The sequence below is a fragment of the Antennarius striatus genome, chromosome 12 (assembly GCF_040054535.1).
Source record: "Antennarius striatus isolate MH-2024 chromosome 12, ASM4005453v1, whole genome shotgun sequence".
Classification (NCBI taxonomy): Eukaryota; Metazoa; Chordata; class Actinopteri; order Lophiiformes; family Antennariidae; genus Antennarius; species Antennarius striatus.
This window is the reverse complement of record NC_090787.1, coordinates 8,191,946-8,215,533: the sequence shown is the minus strand read 5'-3', so window position 1 is coordinate 8,215,533 and position 23,588 is coordinate 8,191,946. Positions and strand designations below refer to the sequence as shown.

Here is a 23,588-nt window from a genome sequence, read left to right as displayed (position 1 = left end):
GAGGATCTTATTCAGAAAAAATCATTTTAGGCTGGGTTGACGTAAACAAGGCCATCAGACCATTTATCAGTACAGAGTATTTACACAATGCTGAGTATTCAGCTTTGCCAAAAATAAGTGTCCTTCCAGCTTAAATTAATACAGAAAAAGTTTTATGATAACAATTCCAGCAGCCCAATAGACTTCTTCAATTCAGTGAGTACTCTATGAAAAAGTCACAATCACACATTTAAAGTCCTACAGAATAACTCAACAGAGGCTATTCTACAAGTACATGTGCACTAACAACAAGAGAAACAATTATTAAAATGTTCCTGGTCAACATCTCTGTAGCAGATTTATTAACGTTTAAATGAATCAATTAACTCTAACAAATAAGAAAGTGAGAATACTCAAAGTGTAAACTGTGATGCCTCATTACTTCTTGAATACTGGAGCCCTGGCCTTGAATTACAATCTTCTATATCTCTCTCTCACACACACACACACACACACACACACACACACACACACACACACACACACACACACACACACACACACACACACACACACACACTTGACAGATTTTATACGAAAGCTACACCAAATTGATTACATAAAGTGCTATTTAATTATAGAGAGACTGGCGGGAACCCGTGAAATTCCACGATAAAAGAATAATATCAGACTTTGTTTGTTTTCTTTTTTTTCTTTGTCGTCGCAAGAAAACAAACCACTGTGTCCGACGAAGCCGTAATGGCTCTATGTGTGTGGGACGGACAAATGAGAAGACAAAGGCCGCTTTGGCATTACGGTCTGGCCATCCGGGTAGACGCCAGCTTTGTGAGTTCGGTCCTGTGAATAAAGCATCTGGGTTCCCCACATGACAACGTGAGATCCATCACAATCAAAGAATATAAACCACTATGTTTGACGAAGCCAAACCGGCTCCGTAAGTGAGAGACATGGACAAATGTGAAGACCAGCGCTAACGCGGCTAGCGGCCCGAACTTCCGTGTAGACGTCAGAAGCGTGACACATGAGGTTTTCAAGTGATATAAACAAACAAGTATATAGGTGGGGAGATAGTTGATAGATAGATGACAGATGAATGGATGAACAGACAGACAGATGGACGGACAGACAGGCAGGTAGCTGGCATGACACATCAAGGCTGATGCCAGACAGAAGGGAGAAAAAAACTATAGAAGGAATAATAGAAAGAAGATTTGATGGAGAGAAACATTAGGAAAAGATAAAAAGAGTGACAGAAACACAAAAAGATAAATGGAATAAAAGATGGAAACCAACTGAAGGAAGGGAAAGCAGAGGGAATTAGAGAAGACAAGAAGAAAGTCAGAAACCATGAATGATAGACAGATAGAAGGTAAAAGAAATGTTATAAAGGAATGTAATAAAGAATGAGACATAATGAAAGAGAGAAAGACGCATCTCCACATCCAGAGATATCACTACACTACAGAGAACTGCTTTCTGTCAGTTAACAACAGCTCTCAAAGTGTTTAACATTTAGAGGGATGTGACAGATGTGGCTGCTGCGTGTGAGCTGTTGACATCCCCTATTAGTCCGACCCTGTGTGACTACAGTGATCTGAAACAGCCTGACTCATTACTCTGGTGGTGAGTGAGAAGATTTTGCTGCTAATAGCAGAGCTGGCAACTGAAAGTCCCTTCCAGAGAAACAGAGGAGCAGCAGCTACCATTCAACCTGTGGATAAGCATTTTGCTGGAGTTCACCTCAGAACTTAACGGCATGTGAAAGACAACGCTTTACCGTGAAAGCATCGACTGAGCCAGGGTGTTCTGTGTTAAGCCCCTCTCTAAACTAAATACAACTTGTTTGTGAATGAAGAACAATGAATGTGAAAGTGAGTCTTAAGTTTGCATCAGCTGTGAATTTAAACGAAAAGTCCACAAGCATCCCTTACCATCATCATCTTCAGGTGGACCATCGTAGGACTTATCAATAGCTGCTCTGAAGCTCTCATTGCAGCCTCTTCCTCTGACCATATTTTGGCGCGGTCGGTGGAATGGAAGGAAATCATTATTTCTGTTAACCTCTGATATGGCCGTCTGAAGACTCTCCAATGAACTGGATTTCTTCAAACCGAGGGTAGGTCCAAGTTCTACAGGGGCTGAGGCAGCTGCCATGAAAGGAAGAGAACAGACAAAAATAAAATTAATACTTTTCACTGTGTAATTCAAGAACAATAAAGATAAGCGAGAAAGAGGAGTGAGTTTTATTAACTGAGCTCAAAGAAGAAGACTTTTACTTATATAGTATAGTGCTTTTCTAGTCTGACTGAGTACTCAACGTGCTTTACTGCATTCACCATTTCACACGAACATTCATACAGTGGTGGTGACAGGGAACCCCCTGCTTTTTAGGAGTGGTAACCTGTCACACCATCATTAACACATCGGTGGAACAGCCACTGAGAGCAATTTGGTGCCAAGAACACTTTGACATGTGGACTGCAGTGCTAGGGATCAAAATAGCGACCATATGATAAGCAGACGACGATTCTACCACTGAGCCACAGCCACCCAAGCGCGAAGTGCATCCACATGCAAAGGCTGCAGGAGTTATTAACTATATGTGGAGGAACACTTCAAAATAATGATGGTAATGTACAAATGAAATTAAAATTTGGAGAGTATGTGATAAAAATTGTTGTTACATCCACTGAGTTGATATATATTAATATCACTGCAATTGTGCAAAACATTTCCTCGAATTAAAAGCCTTCTGGTTTTTTTTGGTAGTGAGTGTCTATTTGTGCCGCGGTCTGATCAAGCTTTGTAACAGGATTACTTTGCTATGCTTTGAAAAAGCTCAAGGATCTGCTGGCGATGAGCCAGAAAGATTAGGGCATGACTGAACTCTAGAGAGAAGAGCCAGGAATAAAAATAAATAAATAAAAAAAACCTGATTCAGTTAACTATGCTGCTGTTTAGTCTTTGATGGATGTGAGGTCCACCTCAATGTTACTAGTTCTCCATCCATCATCACAAGTATACTGTGAGAGATACTACTGAGGGAGGGAGGGATCTAGTAGAAAAGATGATGAAGAGGAGCTTGAAGAATGAGAGGACAGAATGATACTGGAAACACTGAGAAGATTGAGCTTATTGTAAAATAAAGAAAATTTTTAAAAATTCTCCAAAGTTGAGCCAAAGTGTAGCCCACTGGGATGTTCCCACCATGTGTGAGGTTTTATGACTGATAAGTGAGGAGGGGTGTTTCCTGCATGTTACTAAAAACAGGCAGACACTGTTGGTGACAAAGACACACAAGAGGAACAATGACAAATTAACTTTTCTCGGGGGAATACCACAGTGGGAGAAAGAAGACAGATAAAAAATGGGAAAGGAAGGAGAGAAGATGGGCTTGCTGCCAGCTCAAAATACTAGTCATCCTCACACACACATACACTGATGCGCGTACGTTTTAGATTCCTCGCTGGCTCTGGCTTGTCGATATGATGCCACGGTGATTCATGATGGCTAAACCTGCATCACTTTAGCTAATGATTCCCTATACACTGCTGGTGTTTGTGTGTGTGTGTGTGTGTGTGTGTGTGTGTGTGTGTGTGTGTGTGTGTGTGTGTGTGTGTGTGTGTGTGTGTGTGTGTGTGTGTGTGTGTGTGTGTGTATGTTTTCTAAGAGCAGAGGAGATGAAAGGACTGGTGTGATTTCCAAATCTCTCTCTTTCTTTCTCTCTCTCTCTCTCTCTCTCTCTCTCTCTCTCTCTCTCTCTCTCTCTCTCTCTCTCTCTCTCTTTATATATACACAGTATATGTATCTGTATACACACACACACACACGCACGCACGCACGCACACACACACACACACACACACACACGCACACACACACACACAGTACATTAAAATAAATGGAACACTTAAACAACACAATGTCACTCCAAGTCAACCACACAAAAATCAAACTGTCCACTTAGGCATCAACACTGATTGACAATCAATTTCACATGCTGTTGTGCAAATAGAATAGACAACAGTTGGAAATTATAGGCATTTGGCAAGACAACCCAATGAAGGAGTGGTTCTGCAGGTGGTGACCACGGACCACCTCTCAGTTCCGATGCTTTCTGGCTTATGTTTTGGTCACTTAAGAATGCTGGCGGTGCTTTCACTCTAGTGGTAGTTTCCCTGAAGGTAAAGCCAAAAAGAGAAGAACAGGATTCCCTTCATTCAACCATGAACCCAACATCTTTGCAGTTGCCAACAAATTTATTGTCTGCAAATGAGCACCCTCAAAGTTAAACAAGCTTCTGATTTTTTTCAGCAGAAAAATATCCATAATCTGGTAGAATGCATGTTTCGATTGGTGTACATCATCCAAGGCAGTCAATTAGCCGAGATTTTCTTTCTATAGATTCATATTTTCCACATGAAACATGCGTATGATGTCCCTCATTTAAATTCTGTATACAAACCCAGGGTTAAGGTTGATTTGTAGCGAGGATGTGTAAAGTGTGAAGGCAATTGGAGTCTGTTAAAATACAGAAGACACACACAGCATGAGAAAAAAGTGCCCTTAGAGTCCAAACGTGTTTGCAGAAGGTTGAGTAATGGGATGAAATAAATATTAGAAATAGCTGAGTGGTGTTGGGTTAGGGTCATCTGGGAAAGAACAGTACACACACACACAGACACACACAGACACACACAGGCGCAAGTGGACATAAAACCATAACCACACACTGATGAGCACGCATACGTATACTCCACACACACACACACACACACACACACACACACACACACACACACACACACACACACACACACACACACACACACACACACACACACGCTATGAGAAGCAGGATTTGTGTCATAAATCTAATTACTGCTGTCCAACTCTAAGATGATATAATTAAGCTGCTTTTAAAATAAGATAGAGAGAGGATGACAAAAAAGAAAAGAGGAAAATAAACATGATTTGAAGGATAGAATAAGATAGTGAAGGGTTGGCAGAAAACACAAACACGGTGATGGGACGTTATAGAAAAAGAAACAAAGAGTTGAAAGGGAGTGGATGAGCATGATCAGAAGAGAGCCTTGGAGAGCAGAAAACAGGAACTAAAAAGAAAAATTAAGAACAAAATTTAAACAATTAACAACACAGAAGCTATCCCAGGGCTATTTTGTTGGCATGATGACAGTGGGCTACTTTCAAAGTCAAAATACACCAAGGAGCAGCTTAGCAGCGTGCTGCAGTGACAGAGCCAGAAGGACCCGGCAAACTTTTACAGCAAGTCATTCTCTTGAAGCTCTCATGAAGAGATGTTTTATGTCTTGAAGGGATACAACTGAATTCTTAATATAATGCATCCTAAATGAAATGTTGACCTGGATGATGACTAATGAATGTAACTTTTTCCCTGTTTTTGCCTGTAAGATTTGCTTATCTGTTTTTAGATATCTTGAATTGCAGAGGGATCACCTTTCACGATCTTTCATATCTCAACTGTGTGTGTGTGTGTGTGTGTGTGTGTGTGTGTGTGTGTGTGCACGTGTGTGTGTGTGCACGTGTGTGTGTGTGCACGTGTGTGTGTGTGTGTGTGTGTTAGAGGTAAGATTTTATGCCAGACCCAAAATTCGGGTCAGGTCGGGCTCAAAAAGTCAACAATTACTTTCGGGTTGGGTCAGGTCGGGCTTCAATACCCTCGGACTCGGGTCGGGTCGGGCTGGATTTTTTTTGGACTCGGGCTCGGGCTTAAGATCTTAAGATCCAAGCCCGACCCGGCCCGAACTTTTTTAATAGATATATACAGTATTTATATATTATGAATCTCAAACGTTCTATGGGTATTAAACTAAGGAATACCGTTAAAAAATAAATAATTTAGGGGAAACATAGAAGGCGCTGTATAAGAAACATCCATCTACAATACCTGCTCAGTTCCCTCCGTGTGTCAGCTGTATTTTCTCCTGTCACTTTACCTTTCCCATCGTATACGCACTGAAAGTAGAGGTAAGATCTTAAGCCCGAATCCAAGCCCGAAATTCGGGCCGGGTCGGGCTCAAAATGTCAATAATGAAGTTCAGGTCGGGTCGGGCTTTAATACCCTCGGGCTCAGGCCGGGTAGGGCTTTAATACCGTTGAGCTCGATTCGGGTCAGGCTTTAATACCCTCGGGCTCGGTTCTGGTCGGGCTGGATTTTTTAGGCCCGATCTTACCTCTAGTGTTTGTGTGTGTGCGTTTGTGTGTGTTTGCATGTTTTAATCACTTAATAGACAAAATAAGGTTTTGTAATGTCACAGGGCTCCATGGAACATCATGAAACGTGACATTAGCTTTAGTAACTCATGCAGAGCTTAACGTATACACAACTGTATTGAAGAGAAACATAAAGAAAAAATAACCAATAATACTGCTAATGATGCAAATAAATATGTTGGACAGATACCATCACGTTAGAGCAAGGCACTGAGCCTGATTCCCATCAGTCACCAATGTGTCCTTTCAAGGGGTAGTGAATGAGTTTTGTGGAGAAGCAAATTGCAGTTTGGCAGTTTATCAAGTTATGAATCACTTATTAATGTGTGTACAAGAATTAAACGTTGAGACCTCAAACATCACACTGACGACCATGAAACCATTTTGACCTGACCAAGGACGGACGTCTTCTGCTGAAACTTGGCCATATCTGAATCAATCAACAGGTGTACTTCACCTGTGGAGGGGGTTGAGTGTAATTTGGACCCTTGACATGTAAAAACTAATCAATATTACAACAAATCAACTCTCAATACAGTCTGGGAGGGGATTCAGGGCTTGACTCAAGTTAGTAAGTATGGTACACAAGAATGAGTGAAAAATCCAAGTTGGGAACCATGATTTTCATAACCTACTATACATAACTAGATTCAGACAAGTGTATTATCCTAAAGAGAAGTTTAATGGTAGCTCATTCAAACATAATCAATTCAACCATAGGAAAAAAAGCTGTCAGGTTTCACATTTAGATAGGCAAAAGCCAAGTTGCAAAATAAGCAGCAGTTCCAAATCATATAAAACAAGTTAATATAATCAATAGCTAATGAATGACAGATAAAGATAAAAGGAAATTTAATATGACTATTTTCTGAATCTAACAGTTTAAGTGCAGAAGGGATGTTGGCCTGGAGGCATCTAGGAGATAAGGTTTTTTTATTTGTTTTTGGGTTTTTTTTTTAACTTACCACAGATAACCGAGAACCCGTTTGTTCCAGATAAATAACAAGACATCTACTGTTGTAAGAAAAGTCATAAATACACTATGTAAACCAGGGCAGCAGAAAAACACAATAAAGTGTAAAAGAAGGTCTGTTTTAAAAATAACTCTAAATAACACAAGTACAGAACATGACAGCCTACTCTCAAAACCACCATACTTTCCTAAATGTTCCTCCATCCAAAGTATATTCTGCATTTGCAGCAACCATTCATCTTTTAACATTGTTATTTGAGCATTTTATATTTTCTGTTTACTTTCACAAATGAATGAGAAATTAGCTTGAATTTACTCCCTGAACTGGTACAAACTCTTCCACTGCATTTATCAGTAATTCTGTGAAGAAGTGATGACATAAAGCTGTGTCAGAACCATTTTAATAGTTAAGTCAAATACTTAAGAACTTTGATTGTGTAGTTTGAGGAAATGGTTAGTGTGACAAACAACAATTAAATTAATAAACATGTCACTACAATCCCTTTGGGTCTATGAAATATTATTAATTATAATATCACACACAATACCACACAGGAGACAATGATGATATATTGAAATACTGAAATATAAATTTGTATTTCCTATTTTTACTAGCTAATATGACATGACCAAAAATTACCCCCAAAAAACAAACACTAATAATTGCATGTGTTTGTGCCAAATTAAATACACCTCATTATCTCAATAATTATGACCAGCAGTTTAATGTAAATCTAAATGTATCATTTTGTTTGATCAAAAACTGTGCCTTCCTCCACAAACATACAAAACGTTTTCCAGATGAATCCATCTTGGAGATATTTTGTGTGTTTGTGGAGGAATCCATCATACGGAACATAATAGATTAGTTCAGGACACAAACAAATCCCCTTTTCTTCCAAGAATCACAAAGCATGCAGTGCATGTAGTGATCGGTGTGTAGAGCCTGATAGAGATGAATGGTGGTACCAGCAAGAAACGACAGAGCTGACCATCTCCCGATTACTGCTCAGCTTTATTGGCTTACTGCAGGAGACGGAGACGGGTCAAAGGACATGTAATATACCAAGAGGCCGCAGAGAGTACACACGCAACACTGTAATATAAAGTTAGTTGTCCAAAAAAACTCAACAAAACACACCCGTACTCACAGACATAAACACTGAACCACTGATTTGATGGCAACGACTGTTGAGTTTACATTTTAAAACTGTGTATCCAAGAAGTATTCACACAAATGGATAGACAACCACAGGTACACACAAAGATGTACTACTCTTCTTGTGACAAATTAATCCATCAATCCACATCAGTCTAACAAGATGGCTTTCTGGTTAAATCCACAGCAAAGTCTGAAACATAAAACAATGGAAAACTGGGAGAGAAAGAGAGAGGGAGAGGGGGAGGAGAAAGAGAGAGAAAGAGAGAGAGAAAGACACTATCACAGACAGGGGTACAGGGAGATGCGGCTCTCAAGACACACATTTGGCAGAGCTTTGTCAGTGTGTGACTGCCGCATTCAAAGTCAAAGTTGCACGAGGGAGACATTCAGACAATGGGCAGCACCAGTCTCCCTCAGCATCACACTGGTCCCCTGACACACACTCACATCCGCTTTCAGAGAGATGTTGTTCATCCTAAGCTCTTCTGCCAGTCTGTCAGCTGCTAAGCCTGAATGGCATTGGCAAGAAAGGGAGCAAGCAAAGGGAGAATGACAGTGACTGAGAGCCGGCGATGGGGGGAGGAACCACAATTAGCTAATGCAAAGATAACAAAACAGGAAACTATGACAAAAGAAGAAAAGACCGGTTCACTACTTCAGAAGCACGTTACATATGTTTATTGAGTGGCATATGTCATCACTTCTTTAAGAAGCAGCCTTGTTAGTATTATCAAACAGAACCCTCTTAAAGAACTGACGGAACATACATTAGTACCTCCACATACAAGTTTAATCCGTTCTGTGACTGATCTCATTAGTCAAATATCTCGTAGGTCAAACAACATTTCCCCATTTAAAATAACTAAAATCATTTTAATCATTTCCAGCCCTATATAAAAGCCTCACATACCTCTCAATTATTTATTTATTTTTAATTTTTATATAATAACCTGACTCCGAAAGGAAATTAAGAACACTCTCCAGTTAGTGAATATTTCAAACGCACGCATACACGTTAGTTTGTACAGGCCCCTGTAGCACACGCACACACACACAGGGGTGCCTGTAAGCATGCAGGGGGAGCTAGAGTGGCGGGCAGCCCCTTTGTTGAGCACCTCAAATGAGCAACTTGTAAAGGGGGACAGCACGTTGCTCAAGGGCGCCTCGACAGTGCTCTGGAGGTGAGCTGACACCTCCCACTGTCAGCTCACATTCCGGATTTTTTTTTTTCTTTTTGGGCGGGAGCGAGAATCGAACCGCCAATCTTAGGAACATTGGACGACCTGTTCTACCGCCTACTCTACCAATGAGCCACTGCATCCCCAAATTATGAAAAAATGCATACTTCACCTGTGCATAATTAACTATATATGTGTCAGGAACGGCATCCGATGTAAACCTTTTGCCGAACACACAGCATGAGAAAAGACAGTGACCACATAGTCCAAACATGTTTGCAAAAGGTTGAGTAATGGGATGAAACAAGACAAACCTCCATCTCTCTAGTTTCTCCTCCACCTGTTTCCTGCTCTTACTATAGATCACAAGGTCATCTGCAAACATCATAGTCCATGGAGATTCCTGTCTAACCTCGTCTGTCAGCCTGTCCATCACCATAACAAACAAGAAGGGGCTCAGAGATGATCCCTGATGCAGTCCCACCTCCACCTTGAACTCCTCTGTCACATCTACAGCACACTTCACCACTGTCTTGCAGTCCTCATACTTGTCCTGCACTGCCCCAACTTACTTCTCTGCCACTCCAGACTTCCTCATACAATTTTACAGTTCTTCTGTGGGCACCCTGTCATAAGCTTTCTCCAGATATGCAGCTTCCTCTGGCCTTCTCTGCACTTCTCTATCAACATAATCAAAGGAAATACTGCATCTGTAGTACTCTTTTTTGGCATGAAACCATACTGCTGCTCACAAATGCTCACATCTGCCCTTAGTCTAGCTTCCACTTGTCTTTCCCAAAACTTCATTGCAAAGCTCATTAGCTTTATTCCTCTGTAGTTTCCATAACTCTGCACATCTCCCTTGTTCTTAACCAACACCCTTTTCCTCCATTCCTACTGTATCTTCTCATTACTAGTCAGAAACTCTGACTAGTAGTGAGACCTCTCCGAGAAACTTCCATACCTCCAAAGGTATATCATCAGGAACGAGTGCCTTTCCACTCTTCATCCTCTTCAATGCCCTCTTCACTTCATCCTGACTAATCTTTGCTACTTCCTGGTCCACAACAGTCACCTCTTCTAGTCTTTGTTTTCTCTCATTTTCCTTGTTCATCAACTCTTCAAAGTACTATTTCGAGCTTCCCATCACACTACTGGCACCTGTCAATAGACTTCATCCCTAACCTTAATCACCCTAACCTGCTGCATGTCCTTCCCATCTTTGTCCCTCTGTCTTGCCAACCTGTACAGATCAGTCTTTCCCTCCTTACTGTCCGACCTAGCATACAAGTCATCATAAGCCCCTTGTTTGGCCTTTGGTACCTCTACCTTCACCTTACGCTGCATCTCCCTGTACTCCTGTCTACTCTCCTCAGTCCTCTCAGTGTCCCACTTTTTCTTAGCTGTGTATACCTCCTCATTCCACCACCAAGTCTCCTTATCTACTTTCCTTCCAGATGGCACGCAAAGTACTCTCTTACCTGTCTCCCTGACCACATTAGCTGTAGTTGTCCAGTCATTTGGAAGCACCTCCTGACCACACAGAACCTGTCTTAACTCCCTCCCAAAGTCATGCAACACTCTTCCTTTTTCAGCTTCCACCATTTCGTCTTCTGCTCTGCCTTTTCCCTATTCGTCTTCCTCACCACCAGAGTCATCCTACACACCACCATCCTATGCTGTTTGGCTACACTCTTGTCTACCACTACTTTGCAGTCACTGATGTCCTTCAGATTACACTGTCTACACAAGATGTAGTCTACCTGTTTGCTCCTACCTCCACTCTTATAGGTCACCCTATGTTCCTGCCTTTTCTGGAAGAGAGTATTCACTATAGCCGTTTCCATCCATTTTGCCATGTCAACCACCATCTGTTCTTCTGCATTCCTCTCCTGGATACCAAACCTGCCCATCACCTCCTCATCACCTCTTTTTCCTGCACCAACATGTCCATTGAAGTCTGCACCAATGACAACTCTATCACTTCTAGGTATGCTCTGCATCATTTCATCAAATTCAAACCAGAATGTCTCCTTCTCCTCCAGCTCACATCCTACCTTTGGAGCATACCCATTAACAACATTGAATATCACACCTTTGGTTTCTTGCTTCAAACTCATCACACTATCTGACACTCTTTTTACCTCCAAAACATTCCTAAAAAACTACTCCTTCAAGATAACTCCTACTCCATTTAACTTTCTATCTACACCATGATAGAACAACTTGAACCCTGCTCCTAAACTTCTAGCCTTGCTACCTTCCCACCAGGTCTCCTGGACACACAGTATGTCTTCCTTCCTCCTCTGCATCATGTCAACCAACTTTCTACCTGTTCCTGTCATAGTTCCAACATTCAACATCCCTACTCTCAGTCCTATACTCTTGGTGTTCCTCTTCTCTGTTCCTTCGAACACACTTTCCTCCTCTCCTTCTTTTACCAACAGTAGTCCAATTTCTACCGGAACCCTGTAGGTTAACAGCACCGATGGCCGCCGTTGTTAACCCGCATCTCGACCGATCTGGTATGGAAGTCATTGATTTGATACGCATGTTTGATTTGGCAAAAAATTTACATTGGATGCCCTTCCTGACACAAACCTCTGTATTTTTCTGGGCTTGGGACCGTAACAATAAGACACTGGCTTGTGCCCTCTTGCACATTAGTGACAGAACTGATATCTTACTATAATCTGTTTTAAAGAATCCCATCACTCACTAGCATATTTATAAGCCTTCTAGCACCGTGGAAAAATTTATGACAGCAGAATGTTGGATTGGTAAGTTTTTGATTCAACAGGATGTCTTTAAGGACAGTTTTTTCTATATACTAAGCCTCCACACACAGGAGCCATATTTTATTATAAGTCCACACTCACACCCTGTAATGCAGTTTCCAATTTACTTCATTTTGCATCTCAGACTCCACAAAATTATGATATCATATGAATTTTCCATGGGATGATGAAGACTTTCCATAGCTGAAATACTACCATATTGGTAACAGTATCATTTATGACTGTGTATAATTGTGGTGTCCGGTGGTTTCTTGGGTTGTGGAGACTAATAGTATTTCTGGAAGTAGAAGCAAAGTTCCCAGAAGTCATTGTCTTTAGACTGTTCACTTGCCAGGACCCACACCCTCCTTTCTTCAGTCCATGCAGCTGTCTGACGTCTTAGCTTGTTGTTGGAAGCATTTTGTTCTAAAAGAAATACATCAGCGCAAAAAAAAAAAAAAGGGGGTTGGCGACAACTTCCATGTTTGCCAGGCACACGCCTTCTTTAATGACTCTCTGGGCTACATAGCATAATGGAACAAGAGAAAGGTAGACAAGCAACAGATATAGAGATATGTTTAACAGTTGTATTCAATGGTCAGGTCAATTTAGACTTAGGTATAACAAAAACAGAAATAGTACATAAAAAGATTTGGCTCAGCTTTTGTCTCTCCTTGTCCAAGAATTTATGCAATAAATTCAGACATGTGTCAGACTAAATCTTATTATTTTTGTATCTATAAAATCAAGTTTTCAACCCGAAACTGAAGCATGCTGAGCATCACAGTAAAATATCTGGAAAATCCCTGTATTAGATTTGCCCCACATTCTCTAATAAAGGGATGAATTAACAAAATGTCCACTGAAAATAATTGTACATTTGTAAAGGAATATGAACTGATATCAGATAATATTAAATATGAATCCTTTGTTATTTTCTTAATCTCTTGGGAAGAGTACAAGGACAATATAAGTCTAAAGTTGTATATTATTAATTCTTTCTCGAAGGACCATTTCAAAGAATTTAAGGATTTCACCATCGTCAGTCCATAAAAGCTACAAAGGATTCAGATAATCAGGAGAAACCTTGTTAAGTAAGGCACAAGGATAAACAATGAAGGCCTGTAATTTCTAGGTCTTCACATCACAGCAGAGCTCAACTATGATTAAAAAAAGCTCCGGCTATTGTAAAAAAGAAAAGCTCATCAGAGGCTGTACTTTACTGGGATTTTGAAGGCCAGACTAGGAAATTGGCCCCTCATCCAAGTCCACATAGGGCTTACTGAAACATCCTCACCGTTGGAGACACACTGTTGTATGGTAACACACCCCTGGCTCATCTGATCATCGGCTCTGACCTCTCGTTCACGGACAACATACAACCAGTGCTGCAGGAGCAGGGATGCCCTATGCCTTATTTTGTATTTGTTTGCACAAAAAATCCAATGTGGCTATATTGCAACATACCTGAGCAATGATAATCAACTAAATCCTACTGTAATTCCCTCAGGCAGCACTGCAATAGAAGGGGAGTTTATTTGTTGAAGCATTTTTTTCTGCATGGACTGAGAAGCACTTTTGAAAACGGTTGTCAGTAAACACAGACAAAACAGATTGGTCCACATTTTAAATACCATCATTTTGGAAATCATGGATGTCATGTTCTCTGGGCTTCAGAGGAACAGCATCACCAAGACTGTCATCAACAGAAAGTTCACAGTGTGTTTAGTGAGTTAGTTGCACGTCTGTGTAGGCACAATTAATGTTCAGCTGGTTTACAACAATATGACTGGTACCTGGACTAAAAGTGTCCAGGTACCAGCCTGGCCTGCCTTGTGTCCATATCGGTAACTCACTGAAAATACAAGGCACAGGAGACATCTCAGACTATTGACCAACTGAAGTCATATATCAAGAAAGAATGAATTATAATTTCAGCTAGTGTCTTCTCTTCCGCAGTGTTGTAAAAAGAAAAGGTTGATTCAAGACAATGATTAAAAATGCTTTCAGAATGAAGTGGTGTCAGATTCAGTTTTTCCACTTTGAACATTGCTATTCAGTTGTTTTCAGGTTGATAAGGATTTGAAAACTACTGCATTTCCTTTGAAATTGACGTTTTACATACATTTTTAATCAAATCAAACTTTCTATTTCTATATCAGTGCATTTGGCTATAAAATACCATCAGTTAATAAGTTTTTAAAAAAGGCGACGGAAGTGTAAGATGCTGAAATTCCCTTTGTTGACATAGAAAGTTTCTTCTAGAAATGTGAGAAATACATGAGTTCAGGACACTAGAGTTGAACAATGCCGCTGTCATTTTCTTTCTTCCTACAAAGTCTTAATTCTCCATGTTGACCAATTCTGTCCCTCCAAAGTAATCTTCTGTTTATGTACACAACATTTTATTGTCTCCTTCTTTATTTCATTTATTTCCTTCCCAACACACACCTGTGACTCCTGTTCCTCATTCTGGCTCAAACGACATGTTTTCTAGATCACAGGTGCACTCCAGCCTCAAGATTTCAAAACAGGACATTAAAACAGATGCTTTTTCTCTCTCTTAATAAAATTGAGACATTTTATTTTATTAGGGTTTCGGTCTTTTAAAATACTTGTTAAATGCCTACCAAACATTCTTTCTATGACTTTTGAGCCCCTTATAAGGCCTCGCTGGCTTGTTCCCTTGTAAAAGTTTTTGAACCAAGTACATAAAAGTCAGTACATCGTAAAAAAAATTAGGCACAGCAGAATGTTGGGAAACACTGGCTGATTGACAACAATAAAATGGATAACAACAAGAGAGAGATGTCTATATGGTGGAGGGAACCTGAGTGTTCTTATGTTAAGTAGTTACAAATGAAATGGGAGACACTTCACGGAGAAGTATGTGGAGGCCGCTAAGGTGAGATGTTTTGAAGCACTGTTGTGTCTTCTCTCATTCCATCTCTTCCTTCCTCTTACCCTGAAGAACAAGGCTGTTTATGTGTGTGTTAAAGAAGTGGCACTAGTGCTGCGTTTTCTCTTACTTTCATTTCCACTTCCAACAAATTGAGGAGGTATTTCTAGAGGAAGGCAGAGAGAGGACCACATACATGACAAATTAAAGGGAGGATACAGGCGTAAACAGTGTTGTATAAATGACACTGGCTAAAGGAAAGAGGAACATCATAGCAGACAGTTCTATATCTCCCCACCTATATATTTGAATAAGCTCACTTCAAAAAGTCTCACGCTGTCTTACTCTCACCAACTCCACCCACTACCTGTCAATCAAGCGCCCAACCAATCACGGCGCATCTGCCAGAAGGAATCACGTGAACAATATGGCGTAAGGCATCTTCTATGTTAGGAAAAGAAATAACTATACATGGACTTGCCAACTAACATATTTTAGAGTGTCAGAACTGTTCCAACAATTTTCATGTTTTTGAGCAGAGAGTCCAAACAGCAGGAACGAAACAGAAAACGGCAATGAATTCTGAATGATATTAGCTGGCTAGCACGAACAGTCTGTCCAGCTATGGTTTCTGTTTGGAATGTGACAATGGATGTAGTTTCCAAAATGCTCCTCGGGCATCTGACAAAAACATTATTTAAGTAACTACATACAGTTCTGTTCATGTAGTCAGCTAACAGAACTATCACTTCTCTAAAAAAAATTTTCCACTTGCTCTTCTGACAGGTGTCTTTTCCTTAAACGTTAGCTCCTTTCCCAGTCTCTCAGTTCTTTCTCCAGTTAGCTGGCTAACATTCATCTACGGCTTCACAATGCTCACCCAGCGCAATCCATGATATGCCAACACAAAGTCGTTATGTCACCACGTTGATCTTTTGACTATGTTGGGTGCCCTTGGTTTATAATACCAATCAATTTGTTTTCATATGTTTGCTATGAAGTCTGATATCATTGTTCATTGTGGAAATTCCATGGGTTCCGGCTAGTACATATATGCAGTAATATTTGCAACATATTGCTGTCAATACTTTTATTTATTAGTATTTATTTAAAATTTGACTCCTAAATACATAAAATACATTGGGTTTTTATCTCTTTTTTTATTGATTTGCAATCTAAGTCATTTCTAAAATTTCTATATTTTATGTCAGAGACTCACTATGTTTCTGCCCTGAAAAAGAAAATTTAAAAACAGGACATGTTCAAGGACAAAGGAGTTATGCTGCCTAATGAACCCATGTACAGAGCAAATGTCAGAGCCATCACTCTTCATACTGCCATAGATAGATAGATAGATAGATAGATAGATAGATAGATACTTTATTAATCCCGGAGGAAATTGCATTCATACATATCACTTGTTCCAGGATAATACAGGTAAGTGAGTGCTCCATTGTTTCTCTGTGTTGATGCCGTTACTCAGACGAATGTGTCTGCATTTGTCTCACCTGCAGTGTTTCCAACCAGGGATCCAACGCTGCTCTCATCTGCAACTGAAAGAAGAGAAACATCACACACTTCCTGTTGCTGAAAGGATCAGATATCTCCCTTCATAAATTCTGCATTTTTTTGTTTTTTGTTCCTAACTTTTATACTGTACAAACCTCAAAATGTTTACATCTTATTGTACTTCTCCCTCTCTCTTTCTCTACTAGTCTTTCTGTTTATACAAAATGATAGAGTCGGAGAATCACAAGTCCTCTTTTATTCCTATGTCAAGTCGGCTCCAGTGCTACCGGAGTCATTTCCTTTCCTCCCTTCTCTCTCACTTCATTTGTCATCCTCTCTCCCTTCTCTGCTCTGTCTCTTTCTCTTTTGTTGCCACTTTACCTCAACCTATCACTTTCAACTTCTGCCCTTTAACCTCAGATCTCTTCTGAATGTTTCATCATGTCTTCAGTTACACTGATATCATCCAGTGGTGCTGTCCTCCCTTTTCCCCTTCTTTGATCACTATTCTCTGCATCACTGCTTCTTGTTAATCTTCCTTTCACTTTCCGTCTCTACCCCATTCTTTCTTTTGCTATTTCTCCCTCCTTCCTGAAGCCATAATGCAATTCAATCCCAACAACGAGTGTATTGACTGGTAGCATTCAAAAACAAAACAACTCTCCAACCACAAAAACCAAGCAGTGACATGTTTTTTTTTCCCCCCACAAATAATATTTTTATATTTATAATGAAAACCAAGCCTGAAACATAATTTCAGATGTGTGTCTGAAAGCATCTGTTTGAGATGAGTAAACTAGACACTGCCTCAGTAGCAGTAGTTTAAGGGTGTGTGTGTGTTTGTGTGTGTGTGTGTGTGTGTGTGTGTGTGTGTGTGTGTGTGTGTGTGTGTGTGTGTGTGTGGGTGTGTGTGTGTTTGTGTGTGTGTGTGTGTGTGTAGGTGTGTGTGTGTGTGTGTGTGTGTGTTTGTGTGTGTGTGTGTGTAGGTGTGTTTGTACGTGTGCGTGCGTGCAGAGTTGTCCATCAATGAATAAAATGAAAGCACACACTTCTCAGTGTTTTCTGTGTTGTTACTGCTGTTTGGACTCTGCTAAGAAACATGAAAATTGTTGCAACAGTTATGACACTCTAAAATTATGTTAAGTGGGAAGTCCATGGAAGAATTCTGCTATCAAAGTTATTAATGTATAATTAATTATTTTCTTTTTTCTGTCTATGTTTGTGGTGAAAGAACGTTAATGATTACCAAGAATAGAATCTAAAGTCGAGAGGGATGAGGAAAGAGATGAAGAAAACATGCAAAGATTCCAAGGGTGGATATAAAGGACAATGAGACATGTAGGACCGGTTTGTCACTTGGAAGGAATCTTAATTTAGTCTTTCAGTTTTAATGAGGATGGGCTGGATTTTGAAATAAGGACATATTAAATAAAAATTAAATGATGTAACTGACGCACAAATAAAATGCTGAGAAAGCTACTTGTCTTTCTTCATGTTATCTTTCACCAGAACACAACAGCCAAAAAGCAGCGTCCATCCAAAAGTAATTGAATTTTGTTAGAATGAGGTCTAAAATAAAGGATATCAAATCCAGAGTGAAAACAGACCGCATAAGCAGGGTCTAAATCGTTACCAAAGAAAGTTATGTAGGGCAGCTAGGGCAGCAGTAGTCTTTCGACATTTGCTGAAACAAATATGCTTGATTTTTATTTTTCCCTTCTCCTTGCTAAAAAATGCGTGTCATCAGCAGTGTTCCCTCTAAAAAAACTGTGCACCTGCGCATTACGCACTGCTCACACAGTCTCAGCGCACAAGACATTCTATGCTGCGCATAAATTTGATATGACTGTATTGTGATATCCCGTGTGTTGTTAATGTTGTGCGTTGCTGCCCTGAGTAGTTCTGCTTGTGAGTTGTACATGAGTTTGTGAGACTTATGGGGGGAGGAGTGTATAAAGTGAGTGCTGAGCAGGAGTTGAGAGGAGTTCTGGATTGTTGCCTGTTAAGGCTGGCCAAAAGAAGGCCATGGTTGTTATCCTTGCCCACATTACATGACAACAGGGTTGTCAACGTAATTAAATATAATAATATTCAATATTAGATCTAATCTTAGCTAATTAATTAGACCAATAGTATTGTTTTCTGTACCATTTTGTACTGTAACTCAGTAAGTGACACGTGTCCAGCCACTGATGCGGTAAGGTTCACTTGCGAGACGCAGCCAATTATATCATTGACGGTCCTGCGTGTGCGCCCTGTTATACGAACTTTGACGGGAACGAGGTCATGCAGGATATAAACAGAAAAAAAAGAGACATTTATTCTCAAGGAGATAAAAGTCTCCCCCTTAGCCCTATTACTCCCCTTAGCGTGTGATTGATTGACTAATATACTAGAGTGTGCATTCTTAAGTTCCCTTCGGGGCTTACAACAGTATATAAAATTTAAAAAAATAATAATAATAATAATAATAATTACTGCTGTTTGATGCTCCAGCAATGAAAACGCATAGGGTCATTCAAGCTCTAATAAAGTGATTGTCAAATAAAAACGCTCACGTATTGAAAAAATTACAAAGGTAGTAACATACATACAGTATATTCCCTCAGTCCCTCAGTGTGAGCTTGCATGTAGTTAAGAGGAGCATGCATGTTCAGCTGCCATGTATCGATGGGATTATTTTCTTTGAAGAAAGCACATGCAGCCAGCCATATATACAAGAACATCCTCCCACCAGTGGGTTGCTGGGTCTGAGTCGTACCCAGGTCCATGCTCTTGGAGGCCTTAACGTGCTGGAACTGCCGCTGGCTCTGGTTCTGGCTTTGGGGAGGAGACTGGGGTTGAGCCGGGCTACAAGTTCTAGAGTTTTCCCTTGAAAAAATGTATAGGAAATCCATCAGAGAAAATTACCTTCTAAGCATCACTGCACAAGATCTGTTTGGCAGTTACAACATCTGTAACATATGTGTGACAGGTTTTCTTACTACAATACATTCCCGCTTTCTAATTGCATCATCACCACAAACCTTTCCTGCAGGTAAGGATGTTGGGTAAAGCTGATGGACTCGGCTTCATGAGCATACAGCTCCCCATCCCCATCCTCTTCCTCTTCCATGTGTGAATAACCCCCGTTGCTCACTGAAATGCAAAAAAACAAAAAACAAAACACAAGGCTGCATTAATGATGGAAGAATTGGAGAAACAACGCAGCAAATCAAAACATTTTCACTTTTTGTAGAGGAACTCTGTCTCTTTTGCTTTCTCCATGAAGAAGAAAGATCATTTCCCTTCTTCCAGGAACATATAGGAGACAGATGTTTCTGGGTAAATCTGGTCCGTGTGTGTCTCACGTGATGAAAACCAACCTTTGGATTAATTTATAAACTACCAAGTTAATGAAAAAGTCGACAGACAAAGGAGAGAAGAGTTTACCTCAGTCTGTAGCTGTGAATCGCTATGAGACATCCATTAAAAAGGGTGGAGTTAAATGTTGAAATTAACATTAACACACACTACAAAAAGGATAATGGACGTATTTTTTCAAACATCACCAAAGTATGAATATCATATTTCTCCCGACGCAGTAGCACTGTAAATCAGTATCATAAGCATTTCTCTATTTTCCATTCAGATGCTAATACACACAGCCTTATACAGTGTCTCGCCTCGTCTGACTGCAGGTGACTCTTTTCTAGTGGTTAGTAGAATTGCTGCGTCCTGTGTTTTCTGCAGCCAAAACCAAGCCTGAGTGGACAGTTATATCAATTTACAGCACCACATTTAGCGAAGATAAAGAGAAGCAAAGATCAGCAGTGGGTATGTGAATAAACACACCACAAGCTGGCTCAACAGGCTGGCTAATGAATGTGCCGTTCTGTCCAATTATAAAAAATTAGGCTGGAACTAACACTAGCCTGACAGGGTATCAGCATCCAATGAAAATGACCGCAATTACGTGACAGCAGGTTTGAACAGAAGAAGAAGAAATGCGTGAATAACTCCACAATCTAACTTATTTTACTGTGTGAAATGGCAATTCTAAAGATGTTCAAAATGTCCTAAAAGAAGTGGGTTAAGCCTCAACGTTTAAGAGCTTCATTGACAAAAGGTCTTGGGAATAAAGACCAAAAAATGCAGCGATATGGAGGAAAGATAAGAGGTTGGATGAAGAAGATGAAATGAAGATGAAGTAATGGAAGGGAAGCAGAATGAGGATAAGAACAAAGCTGCTCTGCATCGACACAATTTTTGCTGCAGATTAAGCTCAGCAATATGGCTGTGTCTGCTTGATGAACGAGTTTATGACAACTTGGTGCAGACATGAAATCCACACAAGCACAATTTACATAGTCATCACTTCTCAGAGTGCATGGCTGTCACACAACACATGCTGGGATTATTGCCCAATCTTCAATGTGTGTCTCTTATGTGCTTGCATCTGCACATGTGACAGGAAGTAAAGTTGCCGGAGAGGAAAACAGCAGTGTCTGAAGATATCATACCCTCTCATCTCCGTCTCTCCCATTCACTCTGTTTCTCTCCGTACTAATCACCTGCTTTATTTTTCTTGTGGTCCCACTCTGTTGCAGTCTGATATTTTGGCTGTCATTTATCTCTCCTTTCAGATCTCCCATGAATCATTTTATCTCCCACTCGCTTTTCTGCCTTCTTTTCTTAACTTCCTCCCTCGTATTCTTTACTGCCAGCACCTTAATCAGCTGAACTGTCAAAAACACATTCTTGTTTCACCTCTTTGTTTCTCTCTCTCTTTCGCACTCATACAACCTTTGAAGTGAAAAGGCATTTGCTGTGTAGATGACAGATAAATAGCAGTTTGCTCCAACAGCACATGCATGAATCACTTCTTTTGAGTTCAACTTTCTCTTACTTTCTTCTACATTGGCCCAGTTCTCCCTCTAACCCTCCCTTATTTCCATCCTTTCCCCTTCCTTTCAGGGAGAACCCAGTTTGTCACAAATCAAACATCTCAGGACAAAGATCTTTACATTTCTTGCTGAACCCTTAAAACAAAGCTCCGTACTACCGAGCAATACTTCAAATTTCTGATCGAGCTTATTTCGCTACTGAATGATGTTTCATCAGAAATCCTTAATTATAAACCAAACATTACTTTTCACTTCTGTGATCTGGAATAAATTGTTGACAGTTTAACTGAGTAACCTTTTATTTATATGGCTTCTTCATTTATTTATGGTTACCTTCTAACGCCATTATCTTTAAAGAGTAAGGATTTCTTTCTACATTTTTTAGAACATTTAGACATTGAATCTGAAACGTATATGAAATCTTACATTATACCGATGACAAAACAGATAAAAATGTGGCACTTAATTTTTTGCATAATCTAGGAAGAATGCCCAGGATCCATCACCTTCTATATATTCATTCATCTTCTGCTGCTTCATCCGCCGTAGCGGGTCACAGGGAACTGGAGCCTAACTCAGCTGGCATAGGGCGTGAGGCAGGGGACACTCCAGTGTACCGCGGAGCCACACACAAAGATGGACAACCATGCAGACACACACTCACTCCTACGGGCAATTTAGCACCGGCCAATCAACCTGAAGCACATGCTTTTGGAGGTGGGAGGAACCCATGCAGACACGAGGAGACCATGCAAATTCCACGCAGACTGGGACTCGAATCCGGACTTGCCGTGTTGTGAGGCGACAGCGCTACCCACTGCGCCACTGTGCCGCCCACCTTCCATACATCAAACATGAAAATTTAATAGAGCTCCACACCTAATTCTGTAAGTTGTGTGGAAATCTGCATGGTAGATACAATGCAACAAATACATCAAAACAAATCAGACTGATACCCAGGTGCTGTTAGGCAAGACCATTATTAAAAATGACTGGATACTGATGAGTCACAAAGAAACATCAATAATTACATCCCACTTCAAAATGGTGATGTATTGTAATTGTCAGTTTTCGCGTTTGTCCGTTCATCCGTCCGTAAGTCCAACAAATATCTTCGCAATAGTCGAAGATAGAAAGATTCAACAACAAAAAAGCACATTACTCAGGCGGCAAAGGGGATGAAAATGAGATGATAACCTTGAAGTTGAGAAAACTAGGTCAAGGTCAAATTTCAACTTTTGTACACTCAGGAACCGGGTAAGATAGAAAGACAAGGGAGAAGGCCAGTGTAAGGCCATAGATCAAAGCTAGTGCTTTGATCGACCCATGCACTACCTTTGATCTATGGTCTTATTCACACTGGCCTTCTCCATATGCACTAGTCTATGCACTAGTCAGATACTACTTTCAGGGTAGGTCAGGGTAAGCCGCAGGATGTTGCAACCACTGACTGCCTTGGTTCTAGTTGGATGTTGTCGCTGTTGGGAGAGGCCAAACTATACAGGCTCAACGCTACACATACACCTATCTGGTTTGTCCAAACCCAAACTGTTATTACCCTGATCAACTCATAATGGTTTGCTTCTCAACCCAACATAGACAATAGTATTCAACTGTTTTCACACGCTGTATTGTTTCAGCCGTGATGAGCAAATCACTCTTTAAAATAATATACACACAGTGGGTCCTTTATAATTAATGGAAATTTCAGTTTCCCATTGCAAGATCAATTTAAATATGTTTTGATGCCAAGATCGGGGAAAACTGGAAACTATTTGTAGCTAGATTAAAAAAATTTCAGTTCGCCCATCAAGTAGATTAACTTTTCAGAGAGAAGCAAAAAGATGGGGAGATGGTACAAAGAGACAAAGCGCCCAGACAAAGAATTGGAGGAAAAATCATGATAGCAGAATAAGATGTATAACGCTAAAAGAAATACATATGAATAA

At 40.3% G+C, this 23,588-nt stretch overlaps 1 protein-coding gene across 5 annotated transcripts in view; it reads right to left on the bottom strand.

Annotated features, from left to right (window-relative positions):
• pard3bb (par-3 family cell polarity regulator beta b) overlaps window positions 1-23,588 on the bottom strand; it is a 187,273-nt gene that overhangs the window by 82,344 nt on the left and 81,341 nt on the right. For all 5 annotated transcript variants that reach the window (XM_068328667.1, XM_068328663.1, XM_068328665.1 and 2 more), the window contains 4 exons: window positions 19,780-19,891; window positions 19,488-19,624; window positions 16,753-16,797; window positions 1,932-2,147 (listed from right to left, as the gene is read on the bottom strand). In XM_068328667.1, the coding sequence (XP_068184768.1) occupies window positions 1,932-2,147; window positions 16,753-16,797; window positions 19,488-19,624; window positions 19,780-19,891 (510 nt within the window). The remainder of the gene's footprint in view (window positions 1-1,931; window positions 2,148-16,752; window positions 16,798-19,487; window positions 19,625-19,779; window positions 19,892-23,588) is intronic.